At 37.2% G+C, this 17775-nt stretch overlaps 1 protein-coding gene across 4 annotated transcripts in view; it reads right to left on the bottom strand.

Annotated features, from left to right (window-relative positions):
* KCNQ1 (potassium voltage-gated channel subfamily Q member 1) overlaps positions 1-17775 on the bottom strand; it is a 331377-nt gene that overhangs the window by 233461 nt on the left and 80141 nt on the right. For 2 of the 4 annotated variants that reach the window (XM_064425248.1, XM_064425249.1), the window contains exons 5-10: positions 16901-16997; positions 16225-16365; positions 9267-9377; positions 6718-6813; positions 4366-4488; positions 3204-3345 (exon numbers count right to left, since the gene is read on the bottom strand). In XM_064425248.1, the coding sequence (XP_064281318.1) occupies positions 3204-3345; positions 4366-4488; positions 6718-6813; positions 9267-9377; positions 16225-16365; positions 16901-16997 (710 nt within the window). Of the gene's footprint in view, positions 1-1874; positions 1902-3203; positions 3346-4365; positions 4489-6717; positions 6814-9266; positions 9378-16224; positions 16366-16900; positions 16998-17775 lie in introns of all 4 variants that reach the window. The other 2 variants (XM_064425245.1, XM_064425246.1) reach the window with 2 other exon arrangements.

Here is a 17775-nt window from a genome sequence, read left to right as displayed (position 1 = left end):
TCCCATATAAAGTTTTTGAAGCTGCCCACCTCAACCATGTAAACCAAGTGCCTGCCTCAAGCTAAATTTCTGGGGGAAATGTTTAAGGCAAGCAAGAGGAGCCAGTGATGAGAAAGAGTCTCAGCAAAACACAATCTTTACATTATGTTCAGTTCTTTTAAATAACATTATGCTATTAATAACTATTTCATTAAGAACAGCCTGTGAATTCACACACTTGGACAGACTGATACTTCTCAGGAATGATGCCTTACTTTTGTGCAATGAGAAAAACTCTTTAAAAAATGCATTGGATAAAAAAAAAATCAGAGAAAAACCCCTCATTTTGCATGTGTCCTCTCAGTGCTACACACGTCCTGGTTCCAGCCAGGACACGGTTAATTTTTGCAGTAGCCAGGATGGGTCATGGATCCTTTGGTTTTTGCTGTACTGATGATGCCAGGAGAACAAAAGGAGGGAGAAAAAGCTGGAAATCTCTGGTTGCACAAAGATATTGGCAAGGAAGCCAGATGAGGGATCCAGGAGTGTGAAAACTGAAATATAAGTGGGCAGCCCAAAAATTTACTGAATGTGAGAAAGCAGCATATGGATATATTACTAGAGCCTTTCTGAAGACCAAATTAAAGCTGAATGAGTATCCTTTATCCTTGTACTTTCTAGTTTCTTCCTTCTAAACTTTTGACTTGGCAGCTCCAGTTTTCTGTGTAGGTAATCTTTTTCACAGTAAGTAAAGTAACACTCACTCCTCTCTGAGCTGCTGTGAGAACAGTGTTAGACAGCCTCTCAGGTCCACTGAGCTCTGGCTGCCTGGCTGGGACATAGAAGCTGAAGCTATGATGGCTGGTGAAGCTCCTCTGGTATTTCCCCACGATGAAAGAAATTCTTGTTCACACAAAACAGATGATTTGTTTGGTAGCTCTCGCTGCCCTCCTGATCTTGTTCTACCATGGCTATCCCCAACAGAGAGGCAGCTCATGAAATGGTGTAAACTGGGAATATCGAGGATTGATTGGGGGAGTCAAGGAGATTCAGTTTGGTTTTGTTGTTTTAACACCTTAATTGCACCTGTGCCCCATGTGGGTTCAGGGGTGAAACAGAACTTTGCCGTTTCAGTCAATTCAATCCAAGCCTGAGCATCCTTACACTCAATCACTGTAAGGAAGCCTCTGCTGTCTGCAGTGGATTCAGAGCAGAAAACTTACAGGTGGCTCATAGCACTCTCACTAAATCACAGAGGTCTTTTGCCCAGACCCAGCTCTAATCCTACTGTCTTTGGGGAGTACTCAATTGTTAAGAAAGTGCCTAAGCAAGCACATTAGAAACATCACAAGACTACATGGCTGCTTAAGTGATCACAGAACCCAGACAAACAGTAAAATAAATTATTTAATTTATGGGTCCCCATCTGTTCACAAATATCTGCAGCATATCTTTACAGGAACAGATGCATATACTTCAGAATGCACAACACTGGGGGGGTCAAATCTGAAAGTTTTCTCCCATCCTAATTCAGTTATTTAGAAATTAATTCGCATCATATGCTTAGATAACTACTGGATGAATTATATTTTATTTATTAGAAAATTATCTTTTTCTATTGGTTATATATACATGAGCAATTTTTCTCAAGTATAAAAAAAAGCATTAGACATCATCTACTTATACAAATGAGTGCTCACTTTTCTCTTTGTAATGAGACTGGGTGCAGTTGTGATTACAAGTGTGAGAATGCATATTTTCTGTCTGTCTAGATCTCCTTGGCTGCAAAAGATTTCTTAGAAATTATATGGCACTAGACACACATGAAAAGCACTGCAAACATTACACTGTCAAAAGCTGGCATGCCATAAATAGAATTGTTTTCCTCAACTTACCAAGCAATTTTAACATTCCTGTTTGTCCTGTATACTTGTAACAGTTTATAGAGGAGAACACAGATAAAAAAGAAAAAAGATAAGTGTCAGAAGAAATTAGAGAAAATCCTTTTACTGAAAGCTATAGAGATGACTTTTGAAATAGCAGTAGTAGGCTGCCATCAAATCATATTGTCCTTAATCAGTACAGAAATTTAGTGGTAAAAGGTGGGACTTCACAACTCCAACCATGGTTCTGTAATTTGATTTGTTTTGAAGAAAAGTGTCTGTACCCAAATTTTGAGACACTCAGTACTTGTCCACCTTTTAGCAGCTATGTCATTTCTACCACCAGATGCAATTTGCAACCATTCCTTAGCAGAGGCCAAGAAAGAGTGGAAGAGCATGGATGATGCAGAACAACACAACACAAGCACACCAAAAAAGTACAAGGAAGGCAAGACTTTCTGCTTAAACTAAAATATGCCCAGTGCCAGCCCACGCCGCTGTCTGATTTTAAAGCCCATTACATTTATTCACGTCAGCCAAATTTTTAAGGAGAAAAAACATAAGTACTTAAGGTATCTATAATCAATAAAACACACTTAAAAATTAAACCTTGTTCTTGTTGCCAGAATTTGAGCAATGCATTAAAAACTTCTAATAAAAGTACAATTGTAAAAATGCCGCACTGTAAATTCAGAGTTATTTGGAAGTTCAGTACAGTAAAATCAAATATAAATAAACTATTAATCATAAGCTGACTATCAATGTCCTGTCTTCTTTTTCCTCATACCGTACCATTTTGTACAGTGACATCTAATACAGATGGATCCACATTTATCTTAAGTACTTCTGCTTTCAAAACTTGATTCACAGCCTACTGCACAGAGCAGATGGCATGAGCACATGATGATTTCATGTAGCAGACTATGTTTGGTGCAGCCAAGGCACACCAATCCTTTTTGGTTCAGGTACAAGCACAATAGAAACACATCCTGGGTAAATTTCACATGGAAAAGCTGACAGCTAATCCCTGTAATTTCAATCAATTGCAGAATTGGGGAATGTATGCACCAGCCTAAGAGTCTACCTGCTGGAAGAGCCTAACTAACCCTTGCAGCAGGCAGAAATGAGAAATTATTTAGTTTGTTTGCAGTGGAGCATGCTCATTAAAGCAATGGTTAAACCTCACCCAAACAAGCCAGCAACCAAAGGCAGAAAAGCAAAGTATTCTTGCTTTAGAATGACAAGAGCTTGTTCTTTCCTTCTTTACTACAGATACTAAAAAGGATCTGTATGCAAACTTAATCACAGAACTCATCACAGTTTTATAATGGAGCTTCTTACCAGAATTTTCAAATGGTTCAAAACTGAAATCAGTTTTCCTGTCCTCAGCCACGTGGTCATAAGTGATGTGTGGTATAGCCAACATCCTGTCTGGAGAAGAAGGCCCATTGTCCTTGTCCAACTTAAATTTCTTCTTTTTAACCTAAAAAGAACCCCACATAAATTAAATTACTCAATGCAAGTCACACGGAGTTGTCTCTTCAGTGACGCCTTCAATAATAACACAGTCCCCAACGAGCTACAACCAATTAAAAGAATGCCTGAATTACATTTTCATGGTCCTACACTGTGTTTCTCATTATGCTGCCCCCTCATCCTGCCAAAACTGGCTAATCACTAGATTTCTGCACATTGTCATTTCCAAATCCCTTGCCTGCAGTTAAAAAAGAAAATCTGCTAGTTATGCAGCTGCTTATATAAATCATTCTAAAGATATTCTAGAATATCTTTATCATTTTATGGATGCAATAAATCACACCTTCAGCACAAAGCCAATGGATATATAGCTACTGAACTCAGATGAACCTTGGAGATACGAGAGAAGATTTTTGCATAAGATCCTCTCCTTCTAGCTTGAGACTGCTGTGCAATACTCTTGTAATACAGAGGATGGTGTACTACATAATCTAAAGAGTCTGACAAAGGGGTTTTGTTGCTGTATTTAAAACAAAATATTCTGAACTTATGGAATCTGTTGCTATGACAATATTACTGTATGTAGGCACAAGAAGTCTTTACCGTGAAATCACAAAATCAAAAGTTGGGAGAAACAGAAGCTTTGCTTAGTTTTGTTTGTTTGTTTTCGTCAATTAAAAGTTACTATTTAGGAAATACAGTGAAAGTGATTTTCTTTTTATTTTCTACCTTTCCTTATAGTTTTCCAAACAACAATGGTAAGTAACTGGCTGATGTTCCTGAGTTATGTCATTATTACTCTTTTCCAAATCCATTATGAAAATCAAGCTTAGGGAAATTCAGCAAATCAACTTCTAATTTATAATTTTTGTAAACTCAAACTGTGAAAACTAAAATGTAAATCAAAATTCGAAACCAAGTAATAATCTGTAAAATAAGCAGAACAAATAATCTCTAGAGAGTAGAAAAACTCAATCTGATTTAAAATTTTCGGATTACTATAATATGAAACATTAGTTATTGATACCATCACCGATTTCTTGGGTTTTGGACTGGGTGAGAGCAAATGATAATTCCTGGCAGGTTTTCGAATGTATATTTTCCATGTAGAAGAGTCTGGGTTTTCTGCAGCATAGCATCTCCATGCAGTCTGGAACAAATGTTTTAAGCAACAGAATAATTAATTAATCAATGAGATCAGTAGCTCACTGTACAACACAGTAACTTCCAAGTAGCATGTCAATCGTTCTTTATTTAATGACATTCTTGAATTTGCCCTCTGGAAACAAACCCAGCATGGTTTAGAACTCTTATTTAGTAAATAGAAACCACATAGTTAGAACTGGGAAACCACACAGAAAGATGAGTCTTTTCAAGTGCAACTTTTATTCTCAGTAGCAACAAACAAATAATGAATGAGCTCTAGACTGAACTCAAAAAAGGGTCCAAATTTTATGTTCTGCCTCAATTTCCTACCTGACTTTAGGCATTTTACCAGTTGCATCCTACGTTACAGACTCCTACTCAGAAAAAGACAAAAATTGTTCTATCATGCCTCACAAAAATATGACCAAAAAAAAAAAAAAAAGGAATTGTGATGTGGTCAGTAGGGCTATACTCATATGAAGAAATGCAACTGTGGCCACAACAGAACAGTACCAGTGGTTAACCAAGAGCCAAAACCCAAACCCAGACCTCCCTCTTGCCAACCACCAATGATTAAAGTCCCATGTTCTAAGGCAAAAGGGAGGAAAAGCAGGGCTAGGAAACAAGACCAACAAGAAAACACTACTGCATTCTCTCTTAACTGTGTAAATACCAGAATTAATTAATAATGAGTCTCCAAATTAAAAAGGCAGATCCTCACTTACTACATGAAGAAAGGACACACTTATACACAAACAATCTAAAGCAGGGAAGGTCAGAAAACCCTAGATGAAAGAAACAAAGCAAGGCAGAATGAGAGAGCTAAACAAACAGCAGTTGGAAAGGAAAGGACTTATATCACCATATAAATCCCTCCATGATTAACAGAAGAGTGGCAGAAACAAATGATCTCTAGAAGAAACCAGGAGGAATACAAGGAAAGAAAATGACTCATCTGGGCTGTTCTCTCATCTTATACCTATTTTGTAAATATCTTGATTCAAGAACAATCTTTTTTAAGTCATTTGTAGAGCAGTTACTGAATTGGGCATTCAGAAGACTGAGACTGTTAATAAATCATAATTACAGCTATTAAGAACTGGTACACCAGAACTCATTGTCTATCCTCTACTCCTCCTTAACATTTCTGATAGAGTCAAGCACAACATTCTGGACAAGCAGCCCCAGGCTTCCCAATAATTTGGTGTTCATTTCCCAAAAGAATCAGCAGGAACATTAAAAAAATCCATTCCTTACACAACCATACCATACGAGTCTCAAGATTTTTAGCTAATCTCGGGCTATAACCAGGGCCTTTTTCACATTAACTCTGGGACTGTTTCGTTTCAAGCATAAACTTTACAGTTAGCTACTGTTTCCATAAAGATCCTGACCTGGAAACCCACATTCACTCATGAAGCTAGAGAAATAACTCATATGAGAATGAAAAAATGATATGGTGTACATCGAGTTTCCTTTTAAATTTGATCTCTGTGCTTCTAAAGCTATGTGCAGGTACTGAGTAGAGGGAGGAAAAGCTGGAAAAACCTAGAATGAAACCATGTCAATACTCCTCCAGGGTGCAATGCTGGCTCCAATGAAGTAAAGGATAAAATCTCTTTTACCATACTGATACTGAACTGCAATTGCACTTATAACAGGAGAATAAATATTTTCCTGTCAGTTATTCTACATGAAAAGACTGATTTTAAAGAATCCCAGTGGTTTCCAGCCCCTTATTCTAGAGCTGAAAAGTCCAAACAACATTTTCCTATTTAAGATTCTGACATATTTCTCCTAAACTTGAAATTTTTAAGAATTTAGCTGTACCAAATGAAGCATATTTCACGTTTGTCTTTACAAGCAACAATGTATTTTTTAAAACCACAATTCCACATGAAGCTTCCTCTTTGTTTTTTCATTACTATAAGCATAACATTTCACAACACTTCCCACAGGTAAATTGTTTAATAATTACAGGATAACTTTCAGTTTTGATTTTAACCAACTGAATTAAATGGTTTACACTGATTTGGGAGTGCATTTTTCTGCTCATTAGTTTACATTAAATACTGGATTTCCAAAGCTTGCATCTGTAACTTCTGTATAGTTTTTAATGGGAATCAGGGAGGGAAAAATTGCCAACGGCATGGGGGAAAAAAACACCATTATAACAAAAAACCTACTATAAATGGAAAGAAATGAAAGTATGCCATATGCAAGAACTCAGTACCTGTATGAGTGAGGCAGCAGCTGGAATCTGACGGTTGAAATGCTTCTGTCTTTGTTTCTGTTGTACCTTTAGGGCAAAGCCTGAACCGAGAATTCCCTGTGGAAAGAAAAAAAAAAAATTTTTTTCTTTTTTTTTTTTTTTTTTTTGTAAGAGTGGAGGGAAAGAGCCACACATAAAAATGCCAGATTATGTTGTGTTAATAAACTTCTATTCAGCATCATAAAACCCAACTAATTATTTAGAGGAAATGACTTAATACAGTGAAATTTCTGGTCTCGGTTATTACTTGCTGAGGCCAACTGTGAATGCTATCATGCCCTGATGCAAAGCCTGCTGGACTCAGACCCAAAAAAGGAAACAGAAATGACATTTCATACCCTCTAAAAGTCTCACAACGGCTTGTGTAGGGGAATAGGGGAAAAAAACCAACCTGATGGGCTTAACTACATTTTTATGAGAAATAAAGCTTTGGCAGGGCATGATGTAAGCCACTAGACCTTTTAACTGTGGTATGGTAATTTCTACGTCCATATATCCATATATATCCATGTGAGGAAAAAGAATAAAGAAGAGAAAAAGACATATTTCAAAGTGGTCAACTGAGTTGAACACAAAGCCACCTAATTCACTCTTAGGAACAAAGACTAATGGCACTGGATGGTGTGAAACCCAAACTAGACTCCAAATGTAGTATAGATATGAAATCCAAATTTGAGTAAAGAGCAAAGCCATTTATGTGGCCATTTGCACAGGTATAGGCATATTTAACACAAGTTTTACTAACAGGTAAAAATGAAATCCTTTATAAATCAACTTACATGATTACACCTACTCAAGGAAAGCACAATACTTTTTCTACATTTAGACGGCATCAGAGCAGCCAGGGATCTTGGCTCAACCTCTAAGAACTGTATTAATCATTAAATATTTTGAGAGGAACATGAAATGCCCTTCCTATTACGTTCATTTAGTAAAGATCAAAGAGATGATGATGCTCAAACACCACATATTTGGGAAGTGAGGGATCATTGCCAGATCCAGAACCCACACCAGCTGCATTTAGCCACTACAATCACTTTTGACTGTGATCTCAGCCAGATCCTCTTACTTAAAACACCAACAAGAAAGCCTGCAATAGAGCTTCAAACCCCAAATTCCCCCTTGGGCCAACCCACAGGAACAACTTCACACAGTGAGGAAAATCCCACTAATAAAGGGGTGATTGGTGTTGTTCTACTTCAACAAAGACGAGGGAAATCTGACAGGTAAACATAAAACATGGCTGTGAAGGCATGGCTGCTACACAATCATTTATAAAACATTTTTGAGGCATTTTAGAGCAATTTTAAAAAAACTAACCAACCAAAACAAAACCCAAATAAAATACTCCACCACCAACACTCCTCAGTCAAAAAAGCAGGTTTTGGCATTTTCCATACTGATCATTTCACTTATCTGATTTCTAAAAGTGGAAGAGATTAGAATGTGGAGGGGGGGAAGCATATGCTCTAAAGGCAAACTGAGGCTGGAGAATTTAAAAAAAAACTTATTTATTCTTCTCTGTAAAAGATTATTACCTTTAATATTATTAGGCAATTAATTTTAAAAGGTCACTGGAGTTTTGGTAGCTACTATTTCATGCTGTGAAGAACTTTTGTGGTACTGGCATAAAAGTATTATCTAATCTGTACCATCCCCACCACTTCTTCATTAGAACTACACAAACATCTGCTAACACTACTGCTTGTGTCCCTGAACTGAAAAAATAAACATGTAAACAGAATGCTTCAGGTGGCACAAACGTTTTAACAGCACAAGTCAGGAGTATTGCTAAATTTGTGGAAAACATACTCTTAGCTACACCTGGCACTGAATATTTGGTTTTTCAAACTGCAGTCCAAGTTTTGCTGATTTTGAATTTACCCTTGGTACTCAAGGGCCTTGTTTCTTGTTTGAAAGCACTCAGGAACCTGTTTTCAGTGCAAACAAAGTGCCATAACAGCTTTAAAAGGTCAGTTCTAGGTCACTTTGGAAAACAGCACTTTTGCCAAGAACATGAATAATTTTGTGAAGAGCTCCATCGGTGTCTCTGGCTGCTGATTGCTGTCCTTCTGCCAGTGACATATTTTTGGAAGCTTTTCTAGATGTAGGATGCACATGAGAATTCTCCAGATCACCTTGGACTTAATCAGTTGAGCAAACTATGAGTGAATGCCTTTAAAAAACCAAAACATCACTAAGTCATCACTAAGAAGTAATTGGAAATAATTCTCTTTACACTTCTGAGATAGGCTGGGAAAATTACATGGAATTAAACATTTCTTCCTCAAATACAAATCCTTCTCAAATCTAGTGTTGCATACAAAAAACACTGCATTTTTATTTAGCTACTTCTAGAAGCTCTTTTGTTTCTACAAGCTACATAAATTTCAGCTACAATATAGAAGCTTACACAAAACCAGGTTAAACGAAAGTTTAAAGAATCAATAACAGAAGTTCCCTCTGATAACTAATGAATCAAATTGTCACAAAAGTACACGATAACCTACCGCAGGCAGTGCAAAAAATGAGATGGCAAACACTGAAAAACAAGATGCAATTGTCTTTCCTATCCAGGTCTGTGGCACTTTATCTCCATAGCCAATAGTTGTAACAGTCACCTGCAAAGAGAAATAAAGAGGGCATTACAGCAAGTACTAACAAGGTGCTTTGGGCTTGTTGCTCTCTCTCCCTTTTTTATTTATTTCAAAGGAGCATTAGCTGCATTCCTAACTCTCCCACTGCCAGCCCGTGTGACACTAATGAAGGTTAAATCTTCCTTCCAGTTTTGCTTCCCCACCTAATATTGAATGGAAAGACATACAGAAAACTGAATTAAAACAAAACACACATTTAAAATCTTGCAAAGTAAAACCATCAGTTTAAGTATTCATGGTTGAGGCAACTGGACAGCATATGAAGTTATTGGGATAGGGGTTGCCTGTCCATGTCACACACTTTCCTTAGGGAAAGGCTGCCAGCAGTTTGAGCTGGCGAGGTGGTTGATGGGCTGAGAACACTGCAGGACTGCTGCATGGAAAGAGCACACACACACTGTAACCAGGCACTGCAATGCAGTTAGGCATGAGACACTCTAGAGATAACACTGGTATAAATAGCAAGAGAGGCTGAACATTTCCCATGTAGTAAAGACCCTGAAAACAGTCTAATGAATCACCAATCCATATAAAACACTGAGAGCAGGAACAGATAAATTAAAGCATGCATGCAGGAAACATCTGTTGAGTTTGCCTTTCGAACACTGAAGTAAAGATTACCACCACAGTGATGTAGGATAACAAGGCTTAAAAAGTCATCATTTGCATGAGCTCAGGGAAAGAACATATTTGTTTGAAGCAGAAGGATACATTTGGCATCTGAGAGCAATTTAAATTCACCTATGTCACCAGCTATTTCTGAATTTGTAAATTAGAGATATTTTTATCTGTGACTTCGAGGCAGGCTAACCAAATCAGAGCATGGCAAACCACATGGAGCCCTCAAGCAGCTGAGGCACAGCCCAATTGTTGGCTGGTCAGACTTTCTTCTGACCCTGTGGGCTCAGGGGGGGACTCAGATGTTGGTCCCACTGTCACACACACACAGGCCATCCTCACCTTGTCCTGAACTTGCCCACCTGTGTGCAAATCAAACACAAACAGAAGGGGCAGCTTGAGGTGCTGATGCTCATTGCAAGTTTCTTGCCGGTCGCTGATACTCAAAACATCCAAGTATTAATTTTTAATACAAGTTTTTAAAACATGGCCTTTTCCCAAAACTGTTTCATACCCCACAGAAGCATTGCAAGGGTTAGTTAACTACCCAAGCACCTTTGCCTGTATTCCTGAAATTGCTATTAAAATTCTACCTTAATTCAGGACTTGGTAAGGGATGGAAGAGTGATGTTATCTCCTTACCAACATAGGAGGGTGGCTTGAAAAAAAAAAATCCTAAAAGCTAATTACAATTTCACTTTCAAAAATATGGAATAAAAAAAGGAAATACAATGATGGGGAAAGTTATGGCCTCCAATGCCTTTTTACCAAGAAAATGGAGAGAAAATATTGATTTGTGCCTCTGTTTTTGAAAAAAAATTATAAATCCTTGTAAGAGAAAAATGTTATCAACTGTTTTGTATTACAGTTTTAAACTCATGCTGAAATACACACATTAACTAAAAATGGGAAAATAAATAGGTGCTCCTGAGCTGATTGAAGTATAGCTGAAGAAGAATTCATACACATCTGGGTATTTGTCTCCCCTTTCCCACCACATCCCTGCCCCTTCCTTCTGAATTGGTTTATATGATTCATCAGTAACCCAAAAAAAAGTATTTCCTGTGATGGAAGTAGGAGAATTTTAAAAAAAAAACATTTTGGAAATTGGGTTGCAGATCAAAGTCTGAAGTTAACTTTTTCCTCTGCCCTCATAACTCTAAACCATTTACAAATGCATTGTATTCTGAAATTGCATTTTTCTTTTTTCCCCCAAAATATATGCTGTTGAAATATTACATGCCAAGTTTCTGCCCTAAGACATTTTTTACAGCTGGATTAAAACTCCCTAAAGAGCACAATACTAATTTTACAGTTGTAAAAGAGGATATTATAATGGAAATACTGACTCAACTTCTACTCTAGCATAGTAAGCATGTTGGCATAATGAAATTAAATTAATACAAGAGCTCACACATTGAATTTCATTGAAAAGTCTGTAAAACAATTGCTTTAATTAGGAACAAAATCATATTCATCCACTGACTATTTTAGAACTTTGATCTGATGAACATCACCACAGATTTAAGCATTAAGACTAATGTTGTTCCTATTACATATGAATCAAAAGTCTGAAGGGGGGAATATGAAGAAAAAACCCACCCAGAAAGAAGAAATAGTAATTTTCATCAGCACTGAGTAGGGAAAGGATTTTATTTTAGGCTGTATCAGGCTAAAGTGAGCACAGGAAACAAATCAGTTAAGTAAGGACGTTCTGTCTATTAAATCCTTGCTGTGTATCTGGGAAAATCTGGATAGAAAACACCTCTAAAATGCAAGAATCTCTAGATGTAACAATATCTACATCTGTGCTTCGCAAGTAACAATTAAAAGGTTTCTTCACATCTACCCCATAAGAGTTCCTTGCACGAGAACAAAAAGCAGTTGGAACCACCATGGAGTTAAAGCTCAGAGATGAGAAGGCAGCTGCAAAAGGAAGGGATGAATTGCAAAAAGCATTTAAAAATATCTTCATCTTTCATCATCTTCATCTCCCTGCTCCAACAATTCCTGAACTAAACGACTCACCCACAAAAAATCCAAACACATAATCCCCAAAATCAGATTTTTTTTTTTAAAAAAAAGGACGTCACAAGTGTATAGCTGGCACAATTGACTTGTAAACCACATGGAAACTAAAAATGACATGATCCCTTCTGTCAAACATTTAAGTCAGTGTACAGTTCTCTACAGTCTTTTTAATAGAGAAGAGGGGGGAAAGGGCTTCTGCATAATACAAGATCCATTAAGCTATTCAGTGATCCATTCACTTTTCATGAAGCTATTTTTTAAATTTTATGTCCAAATATTTTATAAATTAAGTCAAATTACTTTTAATTTAGTAGAAGTTTTATGCATGTGCAGTTTTGGGTGGAATTTCCTTTAACTTTTCAGCAAATTTTCCCTGAACTTTGATTTTCAATTTACATTTAGCAAATACTCATGAGCTTTACTAAACAGGACATTGTTTGGTGAATGCTTAGGAATAAGCAAACTTGTAAATGCTTTGTTGAATTTGGTCCTTAGTGAAAAAGCCTATCTTCTATACTGTAATAATGAAAGGAACAATAAATCCTCAAGCAAAGCTGTAATTTGCAGAAAACTGCTTACTTTAATTCAAAGGAAAAGGCACAGAGAAATACCCATGTGTGGGTATATTCAATAATTGCTTTTGGAAATAGTGTTCATGATCAAAGAGACGGTTAGCACAGTTTTTCTGAGGCATGTTTGTTCCAAAGTGAAGGCTGGAAATTGTGTGTTTATTCAGTGGATATCAAAAGCAGAGCTCCTCTCAGTTGCTCTGAGATGGGATTGAAGTGCTGAAGGAGAGAGGGAGGTGGAGAAAAAAACAACAACAAAACAAAAACCCACAAACAAACACTAAGACCCACAAAACCCACAGAGACATTGAGCAGGTAATGCTTTCTGAAGGAATCTCTGACAGATTAAATGAGAACATTTATCCTATTTTTTTAAGTGTCTGTTTTTTAAATTTTATTTTTAATATTTTCCTGGTTTATTGGTCTTGAATCTATATAAAGGTCTTTAGAACTGTTGGTCTGGACATGACAGACAATATATGCAGACTAATTTTGAATACTGGCACTGGAGAACTTAAAGATGCACCACACTGCATTTATTTTACTTGCTAACACCAACCCTGTTTTTGAAGGATGTACAGATATCCTGCCAGTGGCAGAATTTATACAGCTTGCACTGCATTCAAAAGCAGCAATAATACAGACAACTCTTTATGCCATAAGGTAACCTTAGGTTTCTTCAAGAAGTCCATAACTGGCATGGCAAACTGCTACAGCCCAGAGTTCTCAAGGAAATTCAAATAAAGCCCAGGAGGCCAATTTACATATGAAAATGGAAAAGCAATATAGACTTATAAATAACAACAATGACAATGAAGAACATAATTACAAGTTATGCACCCTAGGGGTGTGCCTATAGGCAGCAAAGCACAGCAATATGAAAGTACCCAACTCCAGATGCAGTTTAGTTGTGGTAGCACAGACCTTTTATATGGTTTACTTCAGCAATATTACATATTCTGTTACTGCTGCCCAAAGGATTTGTTTAGCAGTGCACACACAGACTGAGATAACAAAAAAGCACAGTGCTGGAGAGTGAGATAAGGGGTGTGAAAACACTGTCAAGGACTTTTTGAAGCATTCTCTACTATGTCAGGTAAGTGCACTTTCAGAGAAGAGAGATCACTTATTCATGATGGTGGCTGAGACAGGAGCTGTGAATTATCCTCTTCAGCAGGGTCAGGTTTTCACTGACCAGAATTTGTGTTGTTTAAACAATCTAAAAACTTGCTTTCAAGATCTATCACTTGAGGAGGTTCTTTTTATCAGTTTGAGACCTTTATTAGGAAGAATCCTTGTGACTTCCCAGCTATTCTTAGAATCATAGAATGGTTGGAAGAAACCTTAAAGACCACTGAATTCCAACCCCCTGCCATGGGCAGGGACACCTTCCACTAGACCAGGTTGCTCAGAGCCCCATCCAACCTGGCCTTAAACACTTCCAGGGATAGGGCAGCCACAATTTCTGTGGGCTAACTTCTCTGTCCTAACTTTATGGGTTTTTTTCCCCTAGCAGAAAGAATGAAAATTATTACACTATCAAGAAGTCAGAAATAGATGGACCTGAATCCATCTCAGTTTTGTTCTGCTAAATCTTCTTAGCAGTTAGTGGAGATGTGTTAGAGCAAGGAGACCTAATTCTACTTTTAATATTAAAGAAATTACATTATGTGTTCATTGAATGCTGTCTCACACTTCATGCGCCAGGCTACAACACAATAGAAGCTATAATAGAGGAAAAAATATTATCATAATTAAATGTATTGATTAAATAAGTTTATTGTAATTACCAAGGCAAAATAACTGGCACGCCTATTAAGGGAACAATAATTCCCTGAAAGGAGAATATTTCAATATCCTGACAGATCGTGTTGCTTCTATGGGAGGTTTGACTGTATTTTCAGTAAGCCAATCTGGTCTTTCACATACTCAGTTTTTAATGGCAACGCCAATGACAGCATGTGCTTTTAAATGCAGCTACATCTGCCACTGTTAATTACTGAGTCATCTGACCAATTTAGTGGAAAATAAAAATGCCATAATGACATGAAAGCATTGAAAAAACTACTTGACAGAAAGCCACTTTCTTGTGCTACACAGTAAGTCTTCTGGTCCTAAGAAAGCCTGTATTTAACCATGGCAGACAGCAAGAAGAAAGAATTCTAGAGCAGATCATAGCAGCAAAACAATACAACAAAACAAAACCTGTTGTATTCAAAAAGGGCTACATATGCATTTCAGGACCAGCAGACCTGCAGTGGATTTGCTCACCAATGGCTCTTTCCTTCCTGAAACAGCAAGTGATGGTTTGAAAAGAGAAGACTATATAAGCACACACATGCAGAGGTTTATTAAAAATATTTCTTAATATATACTCTTAAATATGTATATATATTTTATTATTAAAATGGAGGTGTTAGTCCTTTCACTCCTATACAGAAGATTTACTAGTTAGTATTATTTTTAACCAAAAAAAAGGTTAAAACAATGCCTATTTAAAAAGCAGCAAAGAAAAAGCTCTAGATCAGCACATTTTGAAAGTGCAAGTATGTTATCTCTGCATTTCAAAGATCTGCAGCACTTACTGATGACAGTTGGTTTGATTAAGCTAATAGAATTAAAGCAGATTTTAAAAGTCATTGCTTGAATGCTAATGACACAGAAAAATAGCTTTTAAAAAGTACCTTTCTTTGAACTGCAACAGGAAACAGTAATGAGAACAATTACAGATGGGAAATCCCAGAACAAAATTGCCAGCCTAGTATTTGTATATCATGTGAGAACTGAATAGTTACCAACAGAAGCAACACAATTAAAATGTTTATGAAAATACAATCCCAGAATAGAGCTGCCACACCAGTAAGTGCATATAATAAACAAAGAGACACTGTCAGTAGGATACCAGTAAAGGAGAACTTTACTACCAGAACTAAAGATACATCTACACCAAAGATGTGGCAGCACCTTAGAAAAAGCTGAGAAATCTCTAAACAAGATGGTTACAATATAGCACAGACAAATGCTGTGTAAAGACACTAAGTGACTCCCAAAGCAGTATAACCATCTTAGAATAGTCTTGTGCCTGGATTTACTGAGATACTTCTTGCTCCAGAATTAGTCCATTCTGAATAAACTGGAAATTGCAGTCACACGTCAAACTGCAAAACACAGGTAACTGTTTTAAGGGAAAAAACCCAAGCCAACAAAAAGATGGACAAAGAAAACAAACCACCACCTTCTCAAAAACCTAGCCCTGATTTAGCAAGACTCTTAACATCTGAGACAGTTGAACACTACCATGACAAAGGTAGCAAGCAATAATCACAGTACCAGTAGGGAAGATACAATAAAGAAATAGAACAGGTCTTTCTATATTTTTTTAATGTAATGTGATCACTTTAGATCATATAACACTGTAAACACCACATAACATGACTGACCATCTGTAGTATTTTTGTAGTGTCATGGAATTACAAAAGCAGAAAGCATATTGAAGCAGTAAGAAGCTGTTTCAGAGCGCTTTTCTTATTCCATGCTTGCTTGAGTTTTACTCCTTATTGGACAGTGTTAACATGTAAAATTGCTATACTTACTACTCCCCACCACAGGGCATCTGCATAGCTGCCAAACTCTGTTTCTCCAGAATCATTTACAGCATCTTTCTCGGCCAGGTACACAAAATAAGAGGAAAAAATCAGGCCCAGAAATCCAATGTAGAGTGTAGTTATCAGTTCCTGCAAAGACAATCAAAATAATGGCATTATGATCTCATTGAGACACTTAAATTTCCTAACACTAAAAGGTCATAAAGGATAACTGGAAGAGAAAAATGCAATTTCAGCAATTAAAAATATTGAGACTGAGTGTTGGCTATGCAAATTAACAAAAATCCACTGAGATCCACGGACAACACAGAGTCAAAACAACCTCGTCACACAGGACTCGTTAACCTTCTGGCCACCAAAAAGTAGTTGAGTAACTTTTTCAAACAGTGCCAGATTCAAAACAACTCTGGAATTTAAATACATATTTTAGGAAATATTAGGACTGGTTTTCAGAAGTCTCATTTTCTGTTGTTGAGTCAAGTCAAAATTTGCCAAAGTGGCTGTGAACATAAGACAGAACAACCACACTTGGTTAAAATAAATTACTACCTGCCTCCACACTAAATATAAGTGATAGCAGCAGCAGGGCTGAATGCATGCTGTTCTTAATATAAAAGCTTTGGCTTTTATCAGCTGTGCCATTCCTGAGAGTGCCCAAACTCACCTGTCTGTGTATGAACACCACTGATCCCAGCAGCCTCCAGGTACCGCCCTGACGGTCAACGTGCAGCATCCGTAAAATCTGCAGGAAACGGATGCCCCTGGAACACGATTTTCAAATTAATGAAGAGACCAAACACACAAGAGAAGGAACAGGGGTGGAAAAAGGAACTCTGACTTCCAAAGGATCATTTTAAGAGACACAGAGTATTTTATGTTAGACTTAGTAGCCTGTGTCTTTTCACCCCACTCACCGATCTTTCTTCTTGTTATGAAGATAGTCTGGTGAGACTGTCCAAGGGAAGAACTGATCTTTGTACACGTGGCTAGTAGGGACAACTCAAGAATTCAGGAATTTTGGACACCAACTGTAAATGCTCTGGAAATCATTCATCAACTCATATTTGATGTGCTCACCAGGATGGAAAACAAAATACGAAACCAGCTAACTGAAGATCTGATTTCCTTATCTTTGAGGAATTTCATAGGCAATTTGAACCAGACAGTCCAATAATATTTTTAAATATTCTTTTTATGGGAATCCCTGCAATCCTGGAGCATGGCTGCAGCTAGTGGGAATAGCAAAGCACACAGCCACCCATTCATCCAAGAAAACCAAGGGATGTGACCTTCCTGAGCACAAAGTGGATTCAGTCCATCAGGAATTCACAACTGCAGACATTTCATAAAGAGGCATCTTGAAGATGTCAGAGATATGCCGCATCAAAGAGCTGCTATAAAACTGAACTAAGAAACTAAACCAAGATTTGGGTAGAACCCACCTAGCTGGGGAAAGGGGGAAGCAGAATGAGTTTCTGTATCCTCACTAACCATAAAAGTGTTATAACAAAATTTTATCTTCCCTACACTATATAGGAT

This window comes from Passer domesticus, chromosome 6 (genome assembly GCF_036417665.1).
Source record: "Passer domesticus isolate bPasDom1 chromosome 6, bPasDom1.hap1, whole genome shotgun sequence".
Lineage (NCBI taxonomy): Eukaryota > Metazoa > Chordata > Aves > Passeriformes > Passeridae > Passer > Passer domesticus.
Note: the sequence above shows the minus strand (reverse complement) of the source record. Positions and strands in the feature narration are given on the sequence as shown.